At 51.2% G+C, this 24428-nt stretch overlaps 1 protein-coding gene across 1 annotated transcript in view; it reads right to left on the bottom strand.

Moving 5' to 3' along the window:
* LOC119100926 (homeobox protein SIX6) overlaps positions 1–20737 on the bottom strand; it is a 30151-nt gene extending 9414 nt beyond the window's left edge. The window contains exons 1-3 of the mRNA XM_037224135.1: positions 20595–20737; positions 7196–7376; positions 85–358 (exon numbers count right to left, since the gene is read on the bottom strand). Of these exons, the coding sequence (XP_037080030.1) occupies positions 85–358; positions 7196–7376; positions 20595–20650 (511 nt within the window). The 5' untranslated portion in view covers positions 20651–20737. The remainder of the gene's footprint in view (positions 1–84; positions 359–7195; positions 7377–20594) is intronic.
* Between the last annotated feature and the right edge of the window lie 3691 nt (positions 20738–24428).

Here is a 24428-nt window from a genome sequence, read left to right as displayed (position 1 = left end):
CTCCGGGGTGTTGAGGGGAGTGGTGGCTCCTTCCTTCCTCGGCTCCGGGATGCGGTGGGGGGGGGGGGGGGGGGGGGGGCTCACCCAGCGGCTTGTTCCGAAGTCGGCGCTGCTCGGCGTAGCGCGACTGGTACCACAGGTGCTGCAGCTCGCTGTGGTACTTGGCGTCGAACGGCTGGCTCTCCAGCACCTGGTACACCTGCTTGAAGTCGCCGCGTTGGAAGGCGGCGTGCACGCGCGCCCGATGAACCGTCTGCGAGGCACCGCCGGCGCCCTCCTTCATGGAGACCTGGCCCAAGATGGCGGACAGACGGCGGAAGTCGCGACGCTCCAGTGACACCTTCAGAAGGCAGTCCACCTGGGGACGGGCGGTACAGGTACAGGGGGCGGTACAGGTGCAGGGGGCGGTACAGGGCTTTTCCACTGGGAGGCAGCTCAGGGCAGAGCGTCAGAGTACGTCCACCTGGGGGCGGGCGGTACAGGGCTTAGTCCACTGGCAGGCAGCTCAGGGCAGAGCGTCAGCGTACATGCGTACATGTTGTACATGCACATGTAACAGTACCATGTAAATGTACCAGTATATGTGGTAAGTGTGGCAGGCGCGGCATCAGAGTTCAGCTCACCCCGAGGATGGGAGGGGATGTGCCTTTTGGTGCCCTGGGGCGAGGAATAGCGTCAGGCTTCAGGATAGCTCAGGTGCCAGAATTCAGTCTGCAGGTCAGTGGTCGGTTCAAATGCGGCACAGGGGAAGGCCATGGCCTGTCCACGTGGAGCCAGAGATCCCCTGGCTCTAGCCCACCTGCGGCAGGGCACAAGTCCAGCTCACGTTCATCTGGGAAGCCGTCAGATTCCGTCCACTCGAGACAAATGAGACAGCTAACAAAAGGAGACAAGTTTTGGACGTGTATTGCTAAAGCGATTGAATGCGTGACACGTTTATTTGATATCAGCAGAACTCTAAATGGGAAACCTGGCGAAGCACACATGAAAACGTGAAAAGCGTTCCACAAAACGTGAAAATGTTCGACGCGTGAAAACCAAACGTGCTGGCGCATCGTTTACTGCATTTCGTTTTCATACGTGAGCACTTTACGGTGTTGCATTGGCCATGGCGTGCTCAAATGTGTAGACGTGCGAAAGACCATTGCTATTTTCATGAATAATTAAAAGAGATGGGAAAAGCATGCATCGTTCTTCGTTTTTTTTAATGGAGGCGAGCCGATGCACCGTTTATCGTATAATAAATCATGTTGAGTCCCGCGGCAGCGCAACAAAAAAGTTGGTAGCGGATGAATTTCTGTGAAGATGCCCTGATAAGCGACAGCCACTCATGCCGTACATGTTGAGCAATGAGAAGGTCAGTTTCAGCAAGGCGTCCAAAACGTACGAAATCGGAGATATGTCGCTAACAGGTCAGTACCTACAAGGGGGCCAAAAAAGTATGAAATCGCAGAAACGTCATTAACATCATCGAGGTGTGCCGGAGAAAATATCGGAAGAGGCAAATGGCCGCCAAAACACTCAAGTGCAAGACAGCCGTGTCAAATCCCAAGTGAATAAGCTAATCGTGCTTTTCAAGACCTGTAGGAGAATTTCAGTCAAAATAAAGGACGGAGGTCATTTCATTTCAGACCACTCCCGAGTGCCTAGACATGTACTCAACTACACTTCAGGCAGCGTCAAGAAGCCAAGCAATGTCGTGTTTTGTTCAAATCCATGTTTCCTCGGAAAAAACGGCGTGGCTCGCTTTGAGCCAAGGGGGCCTGTAAGAATCAGTGCTCATCCTCAGCAAGGCAACGGCGGACAAGGAAGTTTACGAGATGGAGTAAATGATGGAGGACCTAGTCACATTTATTTCAAAACATCGCCCGATGGTGACTTTTTATATGGCCAGCCCTGACATGGGCCGATTATGCCCGAAGCACGCTGCGGTTGCTGGGCGATCTGTAATTCATTACGTGTTGCCAGATGAAAACCCGGCCAACGCACACCATGTTTTGATAATGAAAGCAAGCCGATGCGCTGTTTATCGTGTAATGAACCATGTTGAGCCACGAGACAGCACACAACACAAAAAGCTGGCGGCGGCCGAAGTCCTTTACACCAGACCCCCAGCTCATCGAAACCTGCAGCTTATGCTCCAGCAAGAGGTCTATGCGAATGAATGGGAAGCCAAGTCGGGGCGAATGCTGAGGCAGCGCCATCAAACGGGCCGTAAGAAAGATCGCTGATGAGAACAGCGAAGCCGTCCAGACTATGGTGCACGAGCTGTGCACGAAGGTGCACTGTTCCAGCAGGCACGGCCTTTATGTGGCAATCCACTTATATGGTTGCAACGTCCACTGAGATGAGCAACAACTGTGGTCTTTTTATTGAGATGACTCCAAAAGAACCGAAAGCATACCCATCCAGAGCCGTCTCATTTGTCAAGAACTCATCCGTGCGCCAATTTCTCAGAAACTGTCGTTATTGACGAGCAAAGAAAGAACGGAAAAGTGGCGGGGAAAAGTGGCTCAGGATCAAGCTAGCGTGGGATGGATGGATCTAGTTATCAGTTATATATATATATATATATATATGTATATAAATATATATATATATGTATATAAATATATATCAATACCAGCTATAGGGAAGGAAATGTTGCCCCCGTTGCTTTTTCTCGCCTTAATTGAAGCATGTCAGAACAAGGTCGCTGTAAGCGAGCTGTTATCGGGTATCTTCCATGTAAACCAGTGCCACAAAAATTGCCATGCGGCACCATAACGACCATACAGGGGTAACGCAGGTCACCTGAGGTTATTCGCATCCGTGGCCCAGAGGGGCAAATATGTTGTCCACTCTGGTATTCAGGCTGAGGTCATTGCATGAAAACCCACAAGAATCGCTCTAATTCCTCACGGCATGGCATACCACGGGATGAATGGGTGCTAGACTTCATCCGGCTTCCAAGAAAATAAGTGATCGTTATGATGTCATGACCCTGCGTTCTAGGGTGACCATGGTCTTAATTATTTGCATCTCCTACTCAGGTAGGGACATCCAACATTATAAATAATGGTCGGGTTCGCCATTTCTGAGCCGTTCAGAAGAAGAGACAGGGAGGGGCAGGTGCAAAAACAGCTCATAGCCGCTGAAAAACCATTCAAAGCTGGCAAAGTCCCCACGAGCACTCAGAACGGCGTCACATGAGACCAGGCATGGACATAGAAGTAGGTGCTCGACGATGATCATGACGATGAAAATACGCTAAACGTAGACTGCCATTACGAGAACAGAACATCGATTTAAGAAGGTACCGACTGGTCGCTGAAGTACACCAATGTTCCTGGGTGCAATCGCCGCCGCTTACTGCCACTCACTCCACCCGGCCACCTCCGGCATACCGCGTGCCGAACCGGGCGCAGTTCCTCAAACCGGCATACCGCGTGCCGAACCAGGCGCAGTTCCTCAAACCGGCATACCGCGTGCCGAACCAGGCGCATTTCCGCAAACCGACACCGTGACGTAACCATTTAGCGTGCATGAGGAGAGCAGGTTATGCCCTCCCCAAGCGTTTTTTTTTCTTGCAGTTCCTACAAAGCTCGTCACACCGCCACGACTTTGTTGTGTTTAACAGAGTATTGATATGCGTGGGTAGTATAGAAGCGCATGCAAGGAAAACTAACGCAGGTTTGTACGTCGCACTCACACTGTATTTTGAGATAGACTGAAGATCGCAGATTCATTCGTGCAGTCCTACATCACGAACACTGTGTATGCACACAGATTTTTGGCAGGAACACGTTGAGATGCTGCAAAATGTGGTGGGGGGCGCAGTGGGCATTATTTTGTTACTGCTTTTCCTCGCACTCCCCGCACGTGTTGAGCGTTTCTATGATGCGTGTATTGTGGCAGGCTTTGAAAGAAAAGTGATCCACCACAGGCGGCTGGCTCCAGGCCCTTGTTTTTGGAGTCATCTGCATCGTTTGGGGCCAAGTGAAAGCATGATGTGCTGCACATTGCAGTCACGTCTTGCGCTCATCATGCGATTTGAGACATAAAAGCAAACATATAAGATATATGTTTTTTTCTAAAAGTTGCACCGTGTACAAGACAGAGCATGACAACCATGTAACTACTAGGGGTACTGCAAGGGACCGCGGATAGGTTTGAACCACGTATACGACGCACTTGTGGTATGGATCTGGCAATGCGTGCCTCCAAAGCATGTCATATAAAGTATCTTAAGAATTGCGTGCATCAAAAACATGTCATGTGAAGAATCTTGAGAATGCGTGCCTCCAAAGCATGGCATATAAAACATCGTAAGAATTACAGTCTTTTCCAGTAGCGACTTCCACATCATGCTACGCTAAGAGGCTATCCACGCCAGCCCTTCCGGTGCCCGCCCTCCCCGCCCAGTCCCCAGGCGGATGACGTCATACAATCCAAGCAGTTTATGGCGTGCGTGCACGCCATATAGTCCGTATGACGGACTGGTGGTGGTGTAATAACGAAAGAGCACGTGGTCACCATCATTTTTGCGCAGATTGCCGGCAGATAACTAGGCATTCCTGATCGTTACGTAGAAATGCTTGACGAACTCGCATAAAACGTTTCTACGTAGATAAACACCATAAAATAAGCTTGGATTTCTGTAGACTGTCAGGAACAGTCACTTGCACCCTTCGTCGCTAAATATTTGTTAAGGCTTGCATTTAACATGGCAGACAGATATGAGCCAGGACATCAATGGGCTGATGATGATGATGATGATTTGTGCGTTAGGGCGCGCTGAGCAAGGACATCAATGGGCTGATGATGGTGATTTGGGCTTCAGGGCGCACCAACTGCCCTGGCCAAGCGGCACCCATTACCAAATTGTCTCTTTTCGAGAGATTATGTTGGTGTGGACTGGATGGCCTGAGCGTCCAAGCCCCAGTTAAAAAAAAACCAATGCCTCCATCCCGCTGCTTGCTGAACAAAGGAAAATGTCAGCACTAATTTCAAGTCAACCTGTGCTGACCAGTCTTTTTTTATTAATTTCGAATCGAAACACATACAACCTCATCTCTGCTCTTCGACTTAAAGCGGTCTAACCCAGGACAATTGTTTTCTGAACTACGCATCGCTCATCAATGTTGTGATCACTTCCCGCTAGAATTAGTTCTCGTGCTCTGCTCTCCTATGACCCTCCTGGCCCGCAAGAATCGGCCTACATCGCCACTCCAGACCACTTTTTTAGAACTGCAAGCTTCTCCTTATCCAAACTGGGGAGGTGCTGTAGGCAAAGTTTTGGAGGAGAAGCAATATAAGCTGCTGTGGGGGTCCACTTGCCCTCTTCTCGCTCACACTCAGAGACCCATTGGAAAGCCGCGCCCAGAAGGTTGCCCCGTGAGGCTGCGCGAACAACAGTCATGACAGCATGACCAAGAGCATGCTCAGCCCGCTGCTGCAGCTCAAGCCTGCTATTCATGAGCTTTTAAGGTCTGTTTATGGGGCCGCCTGCAAGAGAGTGATGTAGAGTGTCATCCTCGGAATCAAGGCTTGTCCAGCCCGTCACGGGTGGTAGGTACGTCTGTGACAACAGAAGCAGCTCCTCCAATGAAAGATGAAGTTCGGAGCCAGCCGTGATTTCCTAGCATCGCAAAAGCTATGTTTGGTGGATAGTGTATATTGTTCAAAATAAACCAGACTTTTGATGGTTAGATTAAGAACCCGATGTGTAGTTGATGCATCGGCGACGACCAACAGCACGTATATACACGCACACACACACACATATACATATATATATATATATATATATATATATATATATATATATATATATATATATATATATGTGGGGGGGGGGGGTTCTTGGTACATGACATTGCCCTGTAATTCAGCTGATAATAAAAAAGTGGTCGGTGCAGACAACGTGACAGTAACAGTAGGCCACATAACCACACAAGAATCCACTAGACCGCGTCTACGGTGGCCTCAGTATTTAGCGAGAGGAGACGGGACATGATCTCACGTTCAGCTCGAATTCTCACTTCTTCTTTCTCCGGGGAGGACCGGGCTGTCAACATATGTCCTATATGACAGGGCTGTCAAGTCCACCTTGCGTAACAAGACCGTTCTGTCGAATGTGTCTGCAAGCACTGAGCGCATTCTGCGAGTGACCGCAAACCAACGGCAATCTCGCAGTCTGACTGACAAACACCAGAAGAACAAAGGGCGATTTGTGGGCGGCGGCGGGCTGCGAGCTGAGTCAGCTGAGCGGTCCACGTGGGCGCGCCATCAATGCCGCCGACGGCAAAAACAGGTGCGCCAAGATGGCGGAACCACTCGGGTCCGGTGACGGCACCCAAGGATGCATTCGCAGTGCACTAAGAATGCTCTACACGACGTCACGTGATTCTTTACCGGAAGTGTTGGCAGCGCGACGTTTTCTCTTTACAGCTTGATGACTATCGTGACAATAACTGCAAAGACGCAAGATTTTTGTCTGCTGATACTCTGAGTGCTCCAACAAGAATAAAAACTGCAAATTACGCTGTTTATGAGGTTAATAACACCTTCTATCACTCGTAGTCGGCTCTGGGCACGCAAATGGGCCGCTTTATAATATCATGCGTTGCGCCATTTTCGTCTCACTCCGATCGAATCGCGAAAAAGATTATGCGCGTCCGGCAAAGAATCTTCGTTACGTCACGTAGAACGGAGCATCTTTGGTGCGCCGCAAATACACCATAAGTCAGCTAAATCCAGCGGTCAAAGTCGAGTTAAGCTAGAAATGGGTCCCAGTTTGCTGCGTTTGAGCTGCTATTGCGGACGGAGAGCACAATGACTGAAGTGGTTCGACGCCCAGCGTCACGCTAAAAGCCCATGACATTTGCTCAGAGGTTCCAACGCTACCGGCAGGATGCTACCTCCCGTCAAAAAGATCAGCAGCAAAGTTCGCCGGGCAAATCAAATGTCAAAAGGAAGTCCACAGCTCGCGGGTCGCTCGCATTTTTACGACACCAAGTCCAAAACCATCACATCTAATCGCAAAGGAGTCGGACGCCTGCAGGTCATGCGGGTGTAATTGCAATCGCCTTATCCCAGTCACGAACACGATTACGTATTCAAGATGTCAAGCATTCATGGCGCTCGCACCCAGGACTCGAGAGCCCCATCCCCCCCCCCCCCCTCCCCGCGCCTGTAAGCACCGGCACCCTACCTGCTCACGACAGCACTGGCCCAGGTAGTGGGCTAGCATGACCTGGACCTTCTCGTCGACCTCCGCCTGCTCCGGGTCGTGGGCGTCGGGCGGCGGCGCGTGGCCTTGTGACCCCATCTGGCCCGGGGTGTCGGGCCGCGGCAGCGACAGGCGTGGTTCCGTCGCCTCCGCGGAGTGCACGCTGCAACAAAGGCGGCCGTCAGCGTTAGAAGCGCCTGCTACCGGCTACCGGAGGTCTGTGTGCTGGCCAAATGAGCAGCGACTGGATATAAGGAGGCAGTGGCCTTTGCTGAGCACGTAGCTCAGGGTCGGCGGCATGTTTTTGTCTTCATCTGACGTGAATTTCGTCTTTTCCTATTTTCGTTCAATGGCGAGACCTTCGTCCCGGGGTAACAGGAAAGCGTAGCGTCGACAAATGACTGACAGCACTAGCACTGTCCGCCCCATGATTTACCAGACGAAGACCGGAATTTTTTTTCCAGTTTCGTATTCAATCGGTTGAGTTCCAGCTTGATGTGTATCTTTACGACAAATGATCGCACGACCCTGCAATTTTTAGTTAAAAGTCGCACGATTCTTTAAGGAATATGCTGCAATGATCACGACACATCTGTCCTACGGTTGTCTGGTAAGACGTGGCTGTGTTGCATCATTCCCATATAAATTAAACTCCACCTGCCTATTCGACAAACATAGGAAATAACAGATTTTAGAGGAAGAGAATACATGCCGAAACCAACTAGGCATCGCTCTCGGCAGCTTATCTTCTCAGTGACACAACCCTGTTGGCGTCGTGTCAACGGCAGTGGAGAGAGCGGATGCATCGTATTGGCCTATATATATGGCCTTGGTATAGTTCAAGCATCTGGATCTGACGAGAATGAGCGTAAATTTGAGCAAGATGCCCATCTGACTGAGCACATGACAGAGTAAATGTAATGAATCCGCTCTCGTATTGTAGTTTTTTAACGACTGGTGTCTGATCTTAGCAACTGGAGCAGATAAAGGCGTGGAAAATAATTTCAGCGTGCAAGAAAGTGTAGCGTCTACAAATGACTGACAGTACTAGCACTGTCTGACCCATGATTTGCCAGACGAAGACCGCAAAATTACCTGAGAAACTGCTCTCGAAACTCGTCTGAATCGGCTGCAACGCCTTGTCGCCCACACCAGGATACTTGGTCATGAAAATTACACAGGCGCATAGTTCAGTGCAATGCCACCGATATGCACAGAAAAATTCAGTTTTTGTCAGAATTTTTGCTTATTTGCAGTGTTTGCGTATATTACATTTGTGGGCAAAATGTTTATGTCACAGCAAAGAACGTAAATAGTGACACAAAGAGCTTTAATGGTTCAAGCAGCCCCAAAAATGTAAACAGAAAAGGCATGATTTCATAGATGGAATAGTCAGGAGCCTTGCAAATATATTGGTCAGGATATTGGTCAAATAGGACCCAGCTAAAAGCATCCAATTTGCTAAAAAAAGCAGTCGTATCGTGACGCGAGCGACATATTTGACAGCTTACTTCCTCCCTCGTTGAACTCGCGAATTGTGGACATTCCAATGTACGAACTAAAATATATTCGGATTGGTTCTCAAGTACATCTGGTGACGCCTGTCATTCGTTTCTTATTGTCATCGGACTGCTCACACGTCTCCACCCTTCACCCGTCGTCGTACGGTACTACGCGCGTGTTCCTGGTGAATTCGTACCTAACGTCCGTTTATGCTACAAAAGGCTCAGTTCACAACCCCGGTCTGAGTCATGGCAACATAACCCAGAGTCTGAATCAGAGCTCAGTGAGTCTGAGCCCGAACTTGCTCATACCCACGACGTCACCACTGTGGTCAACGCATCCGCTTCCCCAAGCAGATGAACAGGACAAATACACAACTTGCGGATTGATTTTTTGAGTCATGCCGCGGCATTTTGAAATCATGGCGCTTCAAAGAGCGGGGGCCGATTTCGACTCATTCCGCATCACATGAATCCGAGTCTGGGGATCGTTAGTCGTTGTCCGACAGGGATCGCGCACCCCGTTCTCCATCTTGTCCGCCGGTCTTATGACTCACGACACTACGCCGACACCTGGTATGTGTGTGTGTGTGTGACCTCAGGCGGGGTCTGAATAATATTAATGCTGCATTGGTCTTGAAGTTAGCTGATGACCGAAACATGGGAATGTCAAGACAGCGTAGAACATTTGACAGGAAATGGGTGCAAGAAAGTCATACATTGTATGCCTCGTATTGGTCCAGTGTCCCAGTTCACCCTCGATCTGACAGAAAGAAACTGTCGAAGTCAAAATTTCAATAACGAGGACAGGAACGTTCACTTTCAGTCCGATGCAGGATCACTCAGGCTGAAGCCTTGCCTTAAAACAAGTCAAATTTGGACTGAGGCCCGAATTGAGCTTAAGTTTTTTTAATGTGGCGAGTTCAATTTCAAGCCATTTGTTCGCCGCCAGAATCCGAGTTCCGAAAGGTCGTGACTGCGGAAACGATGCCGATTCCGATGACATTCCGGTTCCTACGCAGGTCTCCTAGTTACTGTGATGTCTATGTGGCAGCCGATGCTCCTCATCACATTGGAGATCATTCTGATCATCCTGAGGATCATCCTGATACTCCTCATCCCATCAAAATCGGGGATCAGGTTCGAGCCAATCCGATCCTGGTCGCCTCATGTGTCCCCCATCAACCAGATTGCCGTTATCTGAAACCAGCCGCACCAATAACGGCCTGAAAACATATGGTTCAGCATACCGGGCAGTGCGTTGTGTTCGTTAGTCAATTAATTATTAGGTGAACGATAAAACGTGAATTGGAAAAGAAAGTCGATTTTGCCGTTTTAGTAGCCGGCGCTCTCGTTGATGCAAAGCTGTAGATCGCAGACTATGAGGAAAGTAAAGAACTGGGCACACAAAAAATCGCTCCCTCGCACTGCACTCTAGGCTCTTGAAGAGCGGAACAGAAGACATTACCGCCAGACGAGCGTCGCCACCAGTGAAACCCGGTATTCTCACCACGCGGTGCCCCGATTTTGGTCCATGTGACAGTGCGGCACGTCCCAGTTCCGTCGTTTCAGCACGTTCAAAGGCCGCTGCGTCCCCACTGGACGTCAGCGTCTATCTGCGCCTCACTCTCTAGTGCTGCTATGGCTGCATCACCAGACCGCTGACGACATTCCCCCCCCCCCCCCGGGTCAGACGGCCCGGGCCGCGCAACCTCCTCTCCCCCCTTCCTCTACAAGTGCTTGGCTGAACAAGGGTAGGGGAGATGGTGCGCCGCTACAACTGTGTACAGGCGCAGAAAGCCCTTCTCCGCAGCCAGCGTCCCCTAGCTATATCGGACATGTGTGTTTGTCGCGCCCGTGTGTCGTCGCGTAGCACCCGTGCCACGGCGGCCGGATGACGCGGCTGCCAAGGTGCCGACTGGCAGCGTTTTGGATGGCACCTGCGTTTTGTCCTTGCTCTTTCATTTCGCGGTGTTTTGTCCTTTGTTTTGCAGCGTTGTGTTCGTAATTGGATTGGATTCGTTATAACCACCGCGTGGAAGAATTATAAAATGGCTGTAACTATGACTAAGACTATGACTTCCCCTCATCTGTCATCCAGATCCAAGCTGAGTGAGCGGCGTCCGGCCAACTCAGTCACCGCAGCCGCCTTACCTGACCGGCGAGAGCCCATCTTCTGACTCCCTGGAGTCCTCGCGCCAGAGCAGGCTCGCGCCGGCGCCGCTGCTGCCCGGCGTCGACAGGTCCTCCAGGCGGATATCGTCGATCCACGCCGCGGTCGACTCCGCGCAGCCTGGCGAGGGCCCTCCATCCATGACCCGTCCGGCGCACACCTGCTGCCGCCAGAGCCGCGGCGCGGGCAGTACTCGGTCGAGGCCGGCTCCACGGCGGCGGGCGGCGCTAGCGTTGTCTCGGGTACGTCTAGAGTCTCCCTGGGTACGGAGTCTCATGTACTGCCGTGCTCTCAGAGCCCACAGGCCTCGCCTGGCGGCCGGCGCACTGGCCGCCGCTCGCGCGCGTTGCCACGGCTGACCGGTGGCCCGCGTGGCCTCTGCCGCCGACCGCTCGCATGCGCAGTCTTCACTGCTGACCTCTCGCGTGCGCAGTCTTCGCCGCCGACTGCTCGCGTGCGCAGTCTTCACTGCTGACCTCTCGCGTGCGCAGTCTTCGCCGCCGACTGCTCGCGTGCGCAGTCTTCACTGCTGACCTCTCGCGTGCGCAGTCTTCGCCGCCGACTGCTCGCGTGCGCAGTCTTCACTGATGACCTCTCGCGTGCGCAGTCTCCGCCGCCGCCGTTCGTGCGCCGACAGCAGCACCCACAGCACACTCCCACTCACGAGACCACAGCGGTGACCACTCCGCCGCGTGCACTCGCCGAAGATGGCGACCGCTGCCGCTGCCGCGCGCCGACACCAGGCCTGCCTCGCTCGCGCACCCTCCGTGCCAACTGACCGCGGACACTGGCGCTTCCGTGCCGCCGCCGCCGCCGCCGCCGAGCTCGGCACCGCGCGAGAGGAGCGCGCCACCTCCGTACCAATGACTTCCGGAAGGGGACGGCCGGACGGGTTCCGCGGATTAGCACCTCACCGGGCCGGCGGACGGGGACACTTCCGGCCCGTCCGCGCATTGCCCCACGCAGATCGGCGCTAATACCGTAATGACTTTATTGGGCGGCGGGGAGGGGGAGCGCTGCACGTGTGGGACAGCGAGTAAAGGACCACAAGCGGGACAGACTGTATGTATCAGCCGCTTTATGGGTGTCGTTGAGGATGAGGAGATAAATACATCGTCGATTACGCGAACTATATCAGTCCGGTGCACTCAAGCATCTCAAATAATCGCGGTCAGCATCGCTGTGTGTGAGGCGTTGATCGCTGGTGCCTGGAGAGCGTGCGCTTTTGTGAACTCCACATGTTTATCGCAATGCAGGAATAACTCGTTCTGGGGCTGCGTTAACCGTGTTGTCGATGACAAAGATGTGATTTCGTTCAGCAAGAACAACAAACGATGCACTATAGCCACAATGTAGTATCGCTATAGCAAGTCTTGGCTGGTACTATTGTGCGAGGGGACTGTAAACCTGCGAAACAGTTTTAAACAAGCGTTTTCCGGCGACCACTCCACCGGCGTGTGGAGATCATTCGAATTTGACATTCCGAACCGCTTTCCAATGCGATCTGTAGTACAGTAAAAGTGCATGCTACACGCATGCATAAGGTGTGTGAAGAATAATCCCAGACGTCGCACACGCACACACTAACGCACGTAAACATGAACGCACGTGTACACGAACGCACGAGTGCATGAACGCAAGCGTACGTGCTATGGACGCGCGTTTGCCTCTCATATCATTTCGGTTGTCATTAAATATGGAGATAAGACTGATGATATTAATGATAGTGTGGTGTGCAAGCAGATAAGTACCATTGATTCAGCCATAATGCGAGCTGTCCACTACCACTCACTGCTTCCAGCATATCGTCACTACTCCCAATACCAATTTCGCCCGATTTATGGGAATGACAATCGAGACACAAGAGCATAATGATGATGATAATGATGGTCTGGGCTTAAGAGCGCGCTGACTTCCCTTGTCATATGACGGACACCCTGACACGAGAACATGGAACATATGCCTGCCCACAGTTAGTTGCTCCCGTACTAAAAACTCTTCTCAGGTTCCGCCGTGCCTGTAAAATACGCAGTGTTTAATGTTCGCTTATAACATGTCACTTCATGGTCAAAAAGCTTACCGGTGTTTCTTTAAGACGTTTTCAGTTACTGATTTTTTACTCCATTAGTTTCTTTTTACTTTACCTTACAATTAATTGTCTTTCTAACCATTCATTATGTCTTGTTTAACTTAAAGCGATTCACGCTTAATCATGGGTATGGTGCAATAGAGCGCTTCATGGATAAGATCTTCAGGATCCGGTCCGGTCTAATCCGGGTGGTTCCGGATCCCATTAAGTGATCTGGTGATCACACATGAATGCACTTTTTCCAGATCCGAAGCTCAATTACAGATACTGGTATACTTCAACGTAAAAAAGACTGCTCTCGACAACGCAGTTTTTCAGTTTGGTAAATACACTCTTTGATACGTCATTGTTTGATTACATCATCGTACCTTGCACAATTTGATTGAGAGTCAATTGACGGCTGTCATATCGGAAAATCGTGCTGATGAATGTCAGATATGGTCGACTCGGCAATTATATTTTTCTTGGCAATGTTTGCCGCATTGTTTGCGGATTTGAATGACGTTTTCATGACTTTATGAATGCCTGGGTGACCTTGGAAGTCTCCTCGAAATAGTCTGCACATCTCCGCGAGCGTGTAGCTCAGAAACCAGAGGGATTTAAGTCTTCAGAAGGGCAGGGCTGTGAACTGCACCGAATGGTCTTCCAGGTGGCAATTCCAGTTTGAAACCCCCATACAAATGAGAAACACTCACTGTAAATGCCTTCCTTGTAGGCATGGGCGTAATGTTGTCAAATTCGTTGAGAAAGGGTGTGGGCTTAACGGCAAAACATGCCAGCACCTGTCCCCACAACACGCCAACAAAGTGATTTCTTCTCAGATTTGACCCTCTTCACTCTCAGTTTGTTGGCTGGAGCACAAGTGTGGGGGAGGGTTAGAATTTTCCAGTTGCATGAGAAGTACACCACCAGAGAGAAATCTTGTATCTCTTTGGGGAGGTCATATCCCTCCCCTAAATATTGAGCTGGGTCCCAGTACTGGGCTGGGCCCACGCAATATTGGGCTGTGCCCCCGTACTATTGGGCTGGGCCTCCACAACGTGGAAACTGATCATCCATACTACATCACTTCTTTGAAGTAAAGACAATTTAACACTCTGTATGAAAAATCGTAAAATGAAACGATATTGCAAATTCAACGTTATGTTTACGTATCAAGAAATATATGTATATATATATATAAGGCGTACGAATAGAGACGGATCCAGGATTCCGTCGAGGAAGGTGCCACGCTTCAGTGCAGTGTCCCCTGGAACTTGATCCCCTCACAAAATTTCCCCGGACTTCGGCCACTTCATTTCCAGGTCCTTGTGTTCTAATCCGGAGACTATTGTTCTCTGCGCACTGTAGAGGTCTAAACTTAGATAGACAGCTATGCATTTGGCGCACAGTCATCTTTTTCTCAAGACTGACAGATTCTTCCATCCATATTTCGGGGCATATATGGCAAAACGAGTAAGTTGGCTGCGAACTACCATCAAATTTAGACACAACACGACACCACTGACTGGCCAACGCCATCCTACGTACAGCGAAACCAGCAGAAAGCTACATTTTAAAGGTGGCAAACCTTACAGTGAATGGTTGTGTCTCATTGGGGCTGTACGATGCTACTGGGACTTCATGGCGATGCCTGTCTCCCAGCCTGGTAGAAAGGACCAGAACTGTGGAGAATTGGACCCCGCGGTGAATGGTCGTGTCTCATTGAGGCCGTACGATGCGACTGAGACTTTATGGCGATGCCTGTCTCTCATCCTGGTAGAAACGGCCAGCACTGCGGGGAATCGGGCCCCGCGGTGAATGCTTTAACGCAGAAGCGGCTAACCAAATCTTGTGCTGCATGTTTTGAATGCATTGAAAGAGTACGGAGCTGTATAAAATACTTAGCGAGGAATGTGACTCGAGCTATAGGAATTAACTATAGGAATACTATATAAACTATATAACTAAACTATATAACTATATGAACTATAGGAATTCCACAGATTACAAAAGGGGCATATTAGGTACACTCTGCGCTGCCACGCAAATCATTTTATATTCAGAGATGAAAATTCGTCGGAAAACACAACTAGTGGTTGCTGCGATGGAAGCGCCTCAGGAGGAAACGCCACGCACGTCGTCGCACACCCTTTTTTGGAGCGCCAGGGGCCGCCGGTGTCATATAAACGCTCGGGGCCATGGCGCAGCCACGGTTCAAACACGGGCCTCTCAAGTGTGAGCCGAAATCGTTAACCGCTCGGCCGCAACGCCGCCGGCAAGAATATGCCGTCATCTCATCTGTCTGGAACTTTTGCGGCCGTATTTGTTTGGTGACGCCAGCATCCAACCACAAAGGTCGACAGGCACGCGCAGTTTTGTTATGGCGAATGCGTATTTATCATGCAGAGTTTCACACCTTTAAAGTGGCCTAAACGCGCCGCCATTAACCATGTATATAACTGTGTTTCTTGTTCAACTTTCCATCCTCTGGCCATTCAAGTTTAAGGCACAATAATCAGCTCGATTAATAAGAACTTTCTGTTACCAGAGCGGAACGACTTGTTTAGGCATCAAGACCATATATATATATATATATATATATATATATATATATATATATATATATATATATATATATGCATCATTATATGTATGTACATCTGTATGTACATTATCAGCTGCATGTGAGCGTATCGGCGGAGCAACTTCAGCCCTGCCCATATTTTTTAGATTCGTTCCATTACGGAAATACTCTACTGCTAGTCTTGTTGTTGCACTCACAATGTTCTCAACTGTGGTAAATCTTACTCTAGGTATCGTCCAATGCAAATCGTATATTTGTTTTTGTAAAAAAAACGAGCCAGCGTTTTCAGCCGTTTTTCGAGAGGTTATTTTCCTGTTTTAGATATGGAAACTCCGCCTGAAAAATGGTCCGAAAACTACCAGAACATACGTTTCTGCTTGCATTTAGAATTAACTTAGTTGAAATAAACCAGGACTTAAGAGACTCCAATTTGCATCAAATTAACCGGGGACGCCATTCACTTAGCATTTATCCATTCAATCCTTTTGATAAAACGCTTACAGTCAGCGACGTTGCCAGAATTTCTCGGGGTATTGTTACAAGGATTTTAATGCGCTCGCAAATTTTACACTAGCGCAGGTCGAGACAGGGTTCAAAATTTGCATTATACGTCCAATGCATGCTCGTCAAGGAAAACCACTGATGTACTCGTGCAAAACGTATCCTAGGCCGAAGATCTTACATTAGCGATTTTAAGATAAATACCCGGAACAGGTTAGCGCGTAAAAAGCCACGCACTCATGACACAATGACGTAATCTCAATTCCTCGTGTTGCTCTCGCTAATTCCGTTCAGAGAATCCACTTCCCAATAGCACAGGTGAAGATTCCTGGTCAAGAGCTGAAGGGTCTTTCCGTCCCAGCCTCGGGTATCTAGCAACTACTATTCTAGCGACACGGGGGCCGGGGCGCCCTGATCGGTCCGGAGACCCTCAGAGGGAACACCATACACAGGTCCCGTCCCCGATCCGGCGGGCCCTCCGATCTGGGCGTCTGGCACAGGATCGACGCAGAGACTGCTACCGACGCAAAAGGATCCTTAATCGGCGCAGGCAGTCTAATGATTGGCGCCGAGAGACCAACTCGGCTTGTCCGCCCTTGGTTAAAACAGTGCGGAGGGCCCCTTGTTTGGTACTAGGACCTCTGACTGATGTAAGTCACCGTCGTATTGCGAATGCAAACCCTGGTATCGTCTTTGCTCACGTCTCGTTTCATTGTCAAGAAGCTCTTGACCAACGCAAGAAGCTTTTTGACATTGGGGTCCCGCTTCTGTCCCTGTTCAACAAATGTGCCCGTGACTGACTTTGGGCTCATTGTCAACACGGGGTCCTCTGTTAGGCACTGTGGGCCCCTGACCAGCACAACAGCCCCCCCCCCCCCGCGGTCCTAGGAGCATAACTAATGCAAGAGGTTTCTGATAAACATTTGCAGACCCTTGCCCTGTCCTTGACTGGGAAAGGGGGCCCCAGGGTCCAGACCAGTGCGGAACCGACTGTTCGATATTCGTGGCCTCCGTCACCTGACTGACATCGAGTGTCTCTCAATGTCCCCGAGGCCCGCGACCGGTCCGAGAGGCCCTCCGACCGACTTTTGAGGGTTCCGGCCTTCTGACCGGGGTCCTGACTTTTGAGGGTTCCGGCCTTCTGACCAGGGTCCTGACTTTTGAGGGTTCCGGCCTTCTGACCGGGACCTGACTTTTGAGGGTTCCGGCCTTCTGACCGGGGTCCTGACTTTTGAGGGTTCCGGCCTTCTGACCGGGCTCCCTTCGCATGCCCCCGGCCTGTCCTTGGAACCCTCCGATCGGACCCCGATCTCTTCGCCGGAGCGGCTGACCTAAGATATTGCAAGAGCGGATGGCACACAGAAGTTGTGTGGCCCCTGATTTTGGTGTCCCTTGCAGATAAAGATGTTGGGGTCGGCTTTAAATTACCCGCTTACATTTCGAGCCTGTCGAAAAAAAAATGATGTTGCCCTACAATGAAAGGTTTAGGTGATCCATCGCCGAATGAGCCCATCCCAGGTTTCGTTGATAGATCGGTACTAACATTGCGGTGACAACCCTGAAATTTGTGATCTGTTGAAAATGAATATTTTGAAGCTCTTTGTGGTGTCCCTGGAATTTGGTGCCTCTTTAAGCGGTACTTTTGTGCAATTAATGTTTTCTGTGCCTCTTTCCCGTAGCAGTCAATCGAGGATTTGGTCCGGGTGGAAAACAAATAAAAAGTGGTTTTCCTTAAAAATGGAGGCCCCGGTGCGCTCCAAATCGTCCACTTTGTGCATCTCGAAAATAAGCAGCATGGTGCCTCGACATAATGGTTTTGGTACTCCATTGTCGAATGGGCCTATCAAGGATTTCGTCAAATGGGTACAGACCGGATGCTGTGGTGCCCCTGGAATTAGGTGTATCTCGAGCGGAAAGGTGTGGTACATTTTGCAGTGCGCCTGGGCTTTGGTGCATCTCGGAAATAAAGACGATATGGTTCCAAAATGAAGGTTCTGCCAAAAACTCATGAGAAGTCAAAGTAAAATTTCGTAAAAGGTCGTAGATGGTGTTGCAAAGTATTGTTTGATTGCAATCGGAAGTTTTAATAATCAAATTTCGATATTCCTGCAACATTGACATCACACCATTCAAATGAAGTATTGTCGCGAGCCCTGTGAGCACTTCCGAAACCAGTCGAAAGGCTGCTCAAAATTGCAGCCTTCCTGCAGCCTCGAAGAAGCATCGTTTTTTTGCATGTGCGATATCCACTATGACAGAAAGGTGCTGTGACCAAACTGTGGTTGGTTTTTGCCCAGCAAATAGCTTGTGTTTAAACCAACACAAGATACAAAATCATCGAGACGCATTCTCAGGAGCCATGAAATGCCTATTAAGACACGTGACTAAGATGCCAACGCCCGTCTGCTGTCCTGGGCTCATGCTGAAAGGATGGACTCTTCAGGATGAACGCAGCTCGAAGTATTGAGTACGGTCAATATAACCGCTGTTTAGCATTACCACGCTTTTCACCCAGGACTTCCTGGTACCTGGTACATTAAAGTTCGTTAACTTAACATAAGAACCTTGAAACCATAATACCAAAAACCAGGAGCTGAATGACTAGTTCTAGCAAGTCCAAAAACACAAGAACCTTGAAATCATAATACCAAAACAACCATGAGCTGAATGACTTCTTTTGGCAAGTCCAAATTATAGCCACAGAATAAAGTGGACGACATCCTGGACCAAATGTGTCTGGACGATAGGATGGGTAAGGCTCATGAGTTTCGGCGCTTCCCAAAAACACACAAGCCCCCCTCCCCCCGACCCATTGAAATTCCTACTTGTATATGCTAAGATTGCGCATTCCATAAACGACATCTAGGCCCACGAAAAAAGCAAATTGCCTAGTGCTGTGCCGGAACTAGCGCTGCGCACTAAGGACTTTGGTCATGATATTGGAGCGTGTCGACGGGCAAGGTCATTTTGCGTCCAATACTTAGGGCTTAAAAGTTATCAATTATTTTGTTTTCTTATATCTTGTTGTCACTTCAGTGGCACTTACCCGTGCTTTTATTACGTCTAACTGGTCATGGAGTTTCACCAGGGAAGGCTTCACGGAATGTGTTCAAACTCTGCACGATCCCTTCAACGCGCACGGGCTGTTGGTGATGATGGTGATGGGGTGTTCGGTGCCATCGATTTTCACTCCGCAATGCCCATTCCAATATGTGCAGGGCTCTTATCCCGCAAACTGCTTTTGGCCGTTTGAAGCGGTCACATCCCGATGTCGAAAACACCGAAAATGGGCGCAATTTCGCAGCATGGGTTTGCGGCTGAGAAGTGAAAATTATGAAACCTATCCCTAAAATGGCCAAAAAAACGCGCTGATCCACGGATTTGGCCCACTTTCTTCTTAAAGCTGAGCGGGGACTAGAGTAAAAGTGTGGGGGGGGGGCCGGCTAAGGCCCCCAACTGAATAGCAAACCTCCGTCTCGAAATGCCAAGCACCGCCATGGCTTCATGTAAGCAAGAAATGTCTTTAACTCGTAATTTTTCTGCATTCTGAGTTCACAGTTCTCATGCTGAATCAATGGCCTTCAATATATCACTAGTTTGTGTTATAAGGGCAACAACTGACTCCATGCAGGCAGGTCAAACGTGGAATCTTCCAAAGATCGCACTTTTTCGGCTTTTCAAATCATACCTACGAGACCATTCCTTGCGGTGACGAAAAATTAAACAGACGTGTTCCATGATCAATTTTGAGTACGCTAATGCATATTTTAAGTGTTTTCAACGTACCTTTGTAATATATGGCTATCTCAATGCAGCGGTGTTGGTAAAATTTCCACGAAATCGTTGGTTGCCGTCCGGCCGCTCTGTACAGGCTGCAGATCGCCGTGCAGTGTTCCTAAAAACCGCCGCTGCTCCAAACGTAGACAGGTAAGGAGCACCTTTTAGCGTCAAAACACGGGCAATTGACGCCCCATAAGTTACTGAAAATTCGGGCAAAATTTATTAGCATGTCAGAGCGGTATCCTCCAAAAACCTCAGACAATTCCACTCACCCGCCCATCCCCTTTAAGAGGGTGAACGTTTAACGACATGACAGAATAGACATTGTTGTATTGACAGCATTTGGCGACCCAAGCTGTGCTTATGATCACGAATCATAATGTTTCGGGCTTGGCTTTTTGCGTTTGGTGTCAATGTGTGTCGGGTTTGGCCGTCCCTCACATATTTACATCGCGATGTGGCAGGTCCTTTTTAAACCACATGTCATAATAACAGTCTGTTTGCCACATTTCGCCACGGTAACTACACCTGCGCGCAGTTACTCGCGGAATCATGACATCACTCCGGGGTTTATTGAGCCAGCAGCAACAAGCCTAGCACGTGCACCAAATGCGTAACCACTTCCATTCCTTAACCATATAACTCATCAACAGCGCTCCACATCGGCGCTGGTCGCTGCAGTGCTGCCTCCGCCGCACCGTAGCGGGCGACAGCGGGGAGACTTACCTGCCGCACGGCTCCCGCGCCGCCGCCACGTGCCGCCCACTCACCCCACATCAGCGCCGTCCGGCCGGCCACTGGCGACCGCGGCCCGGCCGCTGGCCATCACCGCCTCTGACGTCACTGCGCCTGTTGACGTGCTGGCGACCGGGGCGAGCAGGGTCACTTCTCATCGCACCCCTCCGCCGCCCGGGCGTGCCTCACGCTTGGCGACTGGGGCAGCGTCGCGTCGGCGGCGGCGGAGAAGAGGGCCGCAGTCGCCATTGGTGCCGCCGCCGAGGGGGCGGGGCCTCCCGCCGCCCGGGCGCCGGGCGGGGCGGGTCCTACGCGAGGTCAACACGACGGCGGCACGTGGAACCGCGTCCAACTACCGGGTTGGAGCTTCTGCAACCGTGTTTTTTTTAGTAAAGAAACGTACCCTGCCGATGTCTGTTAATTCTGGGCTTGCCGCCTACGCCATTTACGACGTCCTGCATGGTCTTCCGTGCCACATGTCGACCTCCCTGGACTCGTATCTAGCCTTTTAGAATCCAGCGTCCCAGCATTCTTATATGAAGTTGGTCCAGATGACGGGCCCCATTCCAGTGAGGCCAGTGGTGAGTCGCATCCCGGTGAGAGGCTCAGCGATGTTTTCCATTAAAAAATATACCATTAGGTACAAGTGAGCTTACTTCATCATATCTCACGCTTGCTTCTTCAGTGTCTTCAGTGTGGGGCATTCCCTTTCCACGAAGCGTTACAAACAGGTAACATCTGTCCGGCGTCTTACTGAGCTGAAGGAGCGGAGCAGAGACGAGCGTGTTTCTTGTCATAAGAGAAGGCCAATGCCATTCTGCCTTCAAACTTCCACACATTTTAGAGCCTTTGGCGTGAATTGTGGCCACACCTGAGCGTAATATTTCGTAGTTTATTCCCCCTTGATACGCTTCGGTTACGTTCTATCAAACCGCCCCGCCCCCACGCCCTACCTCCCGCCCACCCCGCCCCACTCTCCAGACGTAACGTAGCATGTAGACGAGCCTCGACATGTTTCTATCACTTCGATGCCTCATGTCACGTGCCATAAATTCCAAGAAAATGTATTTGACACAGACAAACGGACTGTAAGGCTTCATAGCTGATACCGAAAACCATGGGATCCTGGGACACCAGAATTAGTCTCCGAGCGTAAAAGCTCCCCGAATCCAAAAACACGGCCTTTAGCCGACAGAGCGACGTTTTGGCTGAAAGACCCGCTATAACCTTGTTTGGCCGCCATCCCGGGCGAAATTCTGGCCACGCCACGGCAGGGAAAGTGCAACGTACATGTGCGTAAAAACTCGTAAGGTTAATGAACTTCTTAGCTAAGCGTGTCAACTTCCAACCGAATTGGTATTCATTGGTCAACCTCCAGCTGTTCCACACCAGCAGCCACAGATGAAACGTTGTTGAAATCAATCCGGGGCACATCGCAAAAGGTGAACACCATAACTCACGGCAGTTTTAAGTCCCTCATGCCTAGCAGCCTCGTAGCGTCCGCAATGAACTGAAACGTAGGTTCCACTGGACACGTTCTTGAGCTAGGGGAACTGTCCGTCAAAGGCAGAATGAGTTACCCACAGAAGCAGCCCTCAGTAGCCCAGCCGTGCCGACCCACTTCCAAGCTGTGACCGCCCCCCCCCCCCCACACCCCCACACCCTCCCCGGAGGTGTCTCGGGCGGCCGGGCGCCCGGTCGTCCCGCCGCGCAACGTGCCTTTGTTTCGTCGGCAGGCCGGCTCGGGTTGCTCAGATCCGCTGACGGTGGATGGGGCCGCAGGCACGGCCGCTGCAGGGGCCGGCCACCGCCCGCTGCAGGGGCCGGCCACCTCCCGCTGCAGGGGCCTGCCACCGGCCGCTGCAGGGGTCGGCCACCGGCCGCTGCAGGGGTCGGCCACCGGCCGCTGCAGGGGCCGGCCACCGGCCGCTGCAGGGGCCGGCTACCCGCCGCTGCAGGGGCTGGCCGTCGTCCTGTGGGGCGCCATAGATCGAGGCCCGCTGGAACGCGCTCCGGGCTTCTGCAGGCACGGCCGCTGCAGGGGTCGGGCACCGCCCCGCGGAACGCCCTGGAGTGAGGCTCGCTGGAGCGCGCTCCGGGCTTCTGCAGGCACGGCCGCTGCAGGGGCCGGCCACCGCCCGCTGCAGGGCCGGCCGCCGTCCTGCGGCACGCCCTGGAGCAAGGCTCGCTGGAACGCGCTCCGGGCTGCTCAGTTTTTGCTGTCCAATCATGGATTAGACTGGTTGTTTGCGATTTCAATCCGTGAGAGGCTTTGCGATTCAGTACAACATGCAGAACTTTGTAGAGCTTTGTGGGGCCAGGTCAGCAGCGAAATCGCTGGCCACGATTACGGCTTTTTAAATTTCTGCTGAGCGCTATGGATGCATACACCTCATTCTTACCCAATAGCCTTCATAGGACGGTAAGCTTTACTCTAACATGTACTCTATCTCTAGGCTGGGGTAGAAATTTCTTCTTGAAGCAGGGGATCCATGAAGAAGCATTCAAGGTCACCTAATTGTTGCGTTCAGTTTAATTTTGGAGCTCGGACTTTCAGACTTCTGGGCCATCTCGCGCTCATCCTCCTGCGGGCCTTTCGCGTCCAGTCATGTCCGTGCAGAGGAGTGGCGAGTCGGCGCGCTGCGGAGGCCAGAGCAGGCAATCTGCGCAGCACCTGCTGGCGGAGTGGTCAGCGGACACACATCTGGGATCTCCCAGCCAGACCCCTTCCGCGTGGGGGAGGGGGGGGGGGGAATCGATGATGAGCGATGGCCGAGCTGGCGTCCGCTCGCTAACAGCCCGCCCCGACCCCTCCGCTGGACCCGGCGGCCGCTTCAAAGGCGGACGTCGGCGCGCCGCTGCCGGCCGGCCTGGCGCCCGCTGTCGGTGTCGGGCTGAGGGCAGCGTGAGGAAAGGCACGGTCAGTGCTGCAGACTGGTGTCGTATTCATGTTAAGGTCATTGATTGATGTTCAGGATGGTTTTTCGTGTGCTTCTGTCCTGAAGTTGTACAAACAAAGGGTGGATGGATTGGAAGACGGTGAACTACAACAGGGAGCATTAAACACAGGATGACAGGAACTGAGCTATTAACCATTGGGTAAACACAGGTTTCGCTAATTGGCAGACAAGGCATCCAAGTCTGCCGTTTTTTAAGACCGTCCTTAAAACGCTATTCGGTTCTCCTTGCACCCGTGGGAGGACCGCTAAATGTTTGAGCTGTTCGGGACACACAAAATGCAAACCGCCGCCGTCCTCAGTCCGCGCCTGTCCTCCGTGCTCAGTGTCCTCATTCCCAGACACTGGCCACAGTTGACACTGATGTACCGCCCGGCGACTTTCTTTGTCTGGTCGTGTAACGCGGCTTTCTAGAGGGCGTTATGTGTGGTGTGTTGGAGACCCTCAGCTGATTCGAACCCGCACAGAACTGTTGCTGCATGTATTTTGATCCCCTCACACCGGCTGGAATCCCCACGCACAGGAGTTCAATATCACTCGGAGCGCGTCATAAAGGGTGGCTGGCATGTAAGCTGTCGTATACTGTAATGCAGCAGTCAGTGGTACTTAAAACTGCGACGTTACAGCGGGAGGCATGCAGTTTCAGGCATGCTCAGACTAATCGAGAACCCGGCCGATTTTTTCACCATATTGTGTACAAAGTGCAATAGACATGTTTCGATTGGTTACCGCCCCTAAGATTTCCGTATGCTTCTTCAGCAATATTCATCGAAAGTTTCTGCAGCATGTTGGAACTCTGCTGCCATTTGAGGGATACGCTGCACCCAACATTCCAGGACAGTAGCATCCGGTTCAGAAAGCCCCAGGAAGGGGAGAACACTTCGCAGATTGTACATTAAACGTCTCGTGCAA

This window comes from Pollicipes pollicipes, unplaced genomic scaffold (assembly GCF_011947565.3).
Source record: "Pollicipes pollicipes isolate AB1234 unplaced genomic scaffold, Ppol_2.1 Scaffold_2555;HRSCAF=2994_pilon_pilon_pilon, whole genome shotgun sequence".
NCBI lineage: Eukaryota > Metazoa > Arthropoda > Thecostraca > Pollicipedomorpha > Pollicipedidae > Pollicipes > Pollicipes pollicipes.
Note: the sequence above shows the minus strand (reverse complement) of the source record. Positions and strands in the feature narration are given on the sequence as shown.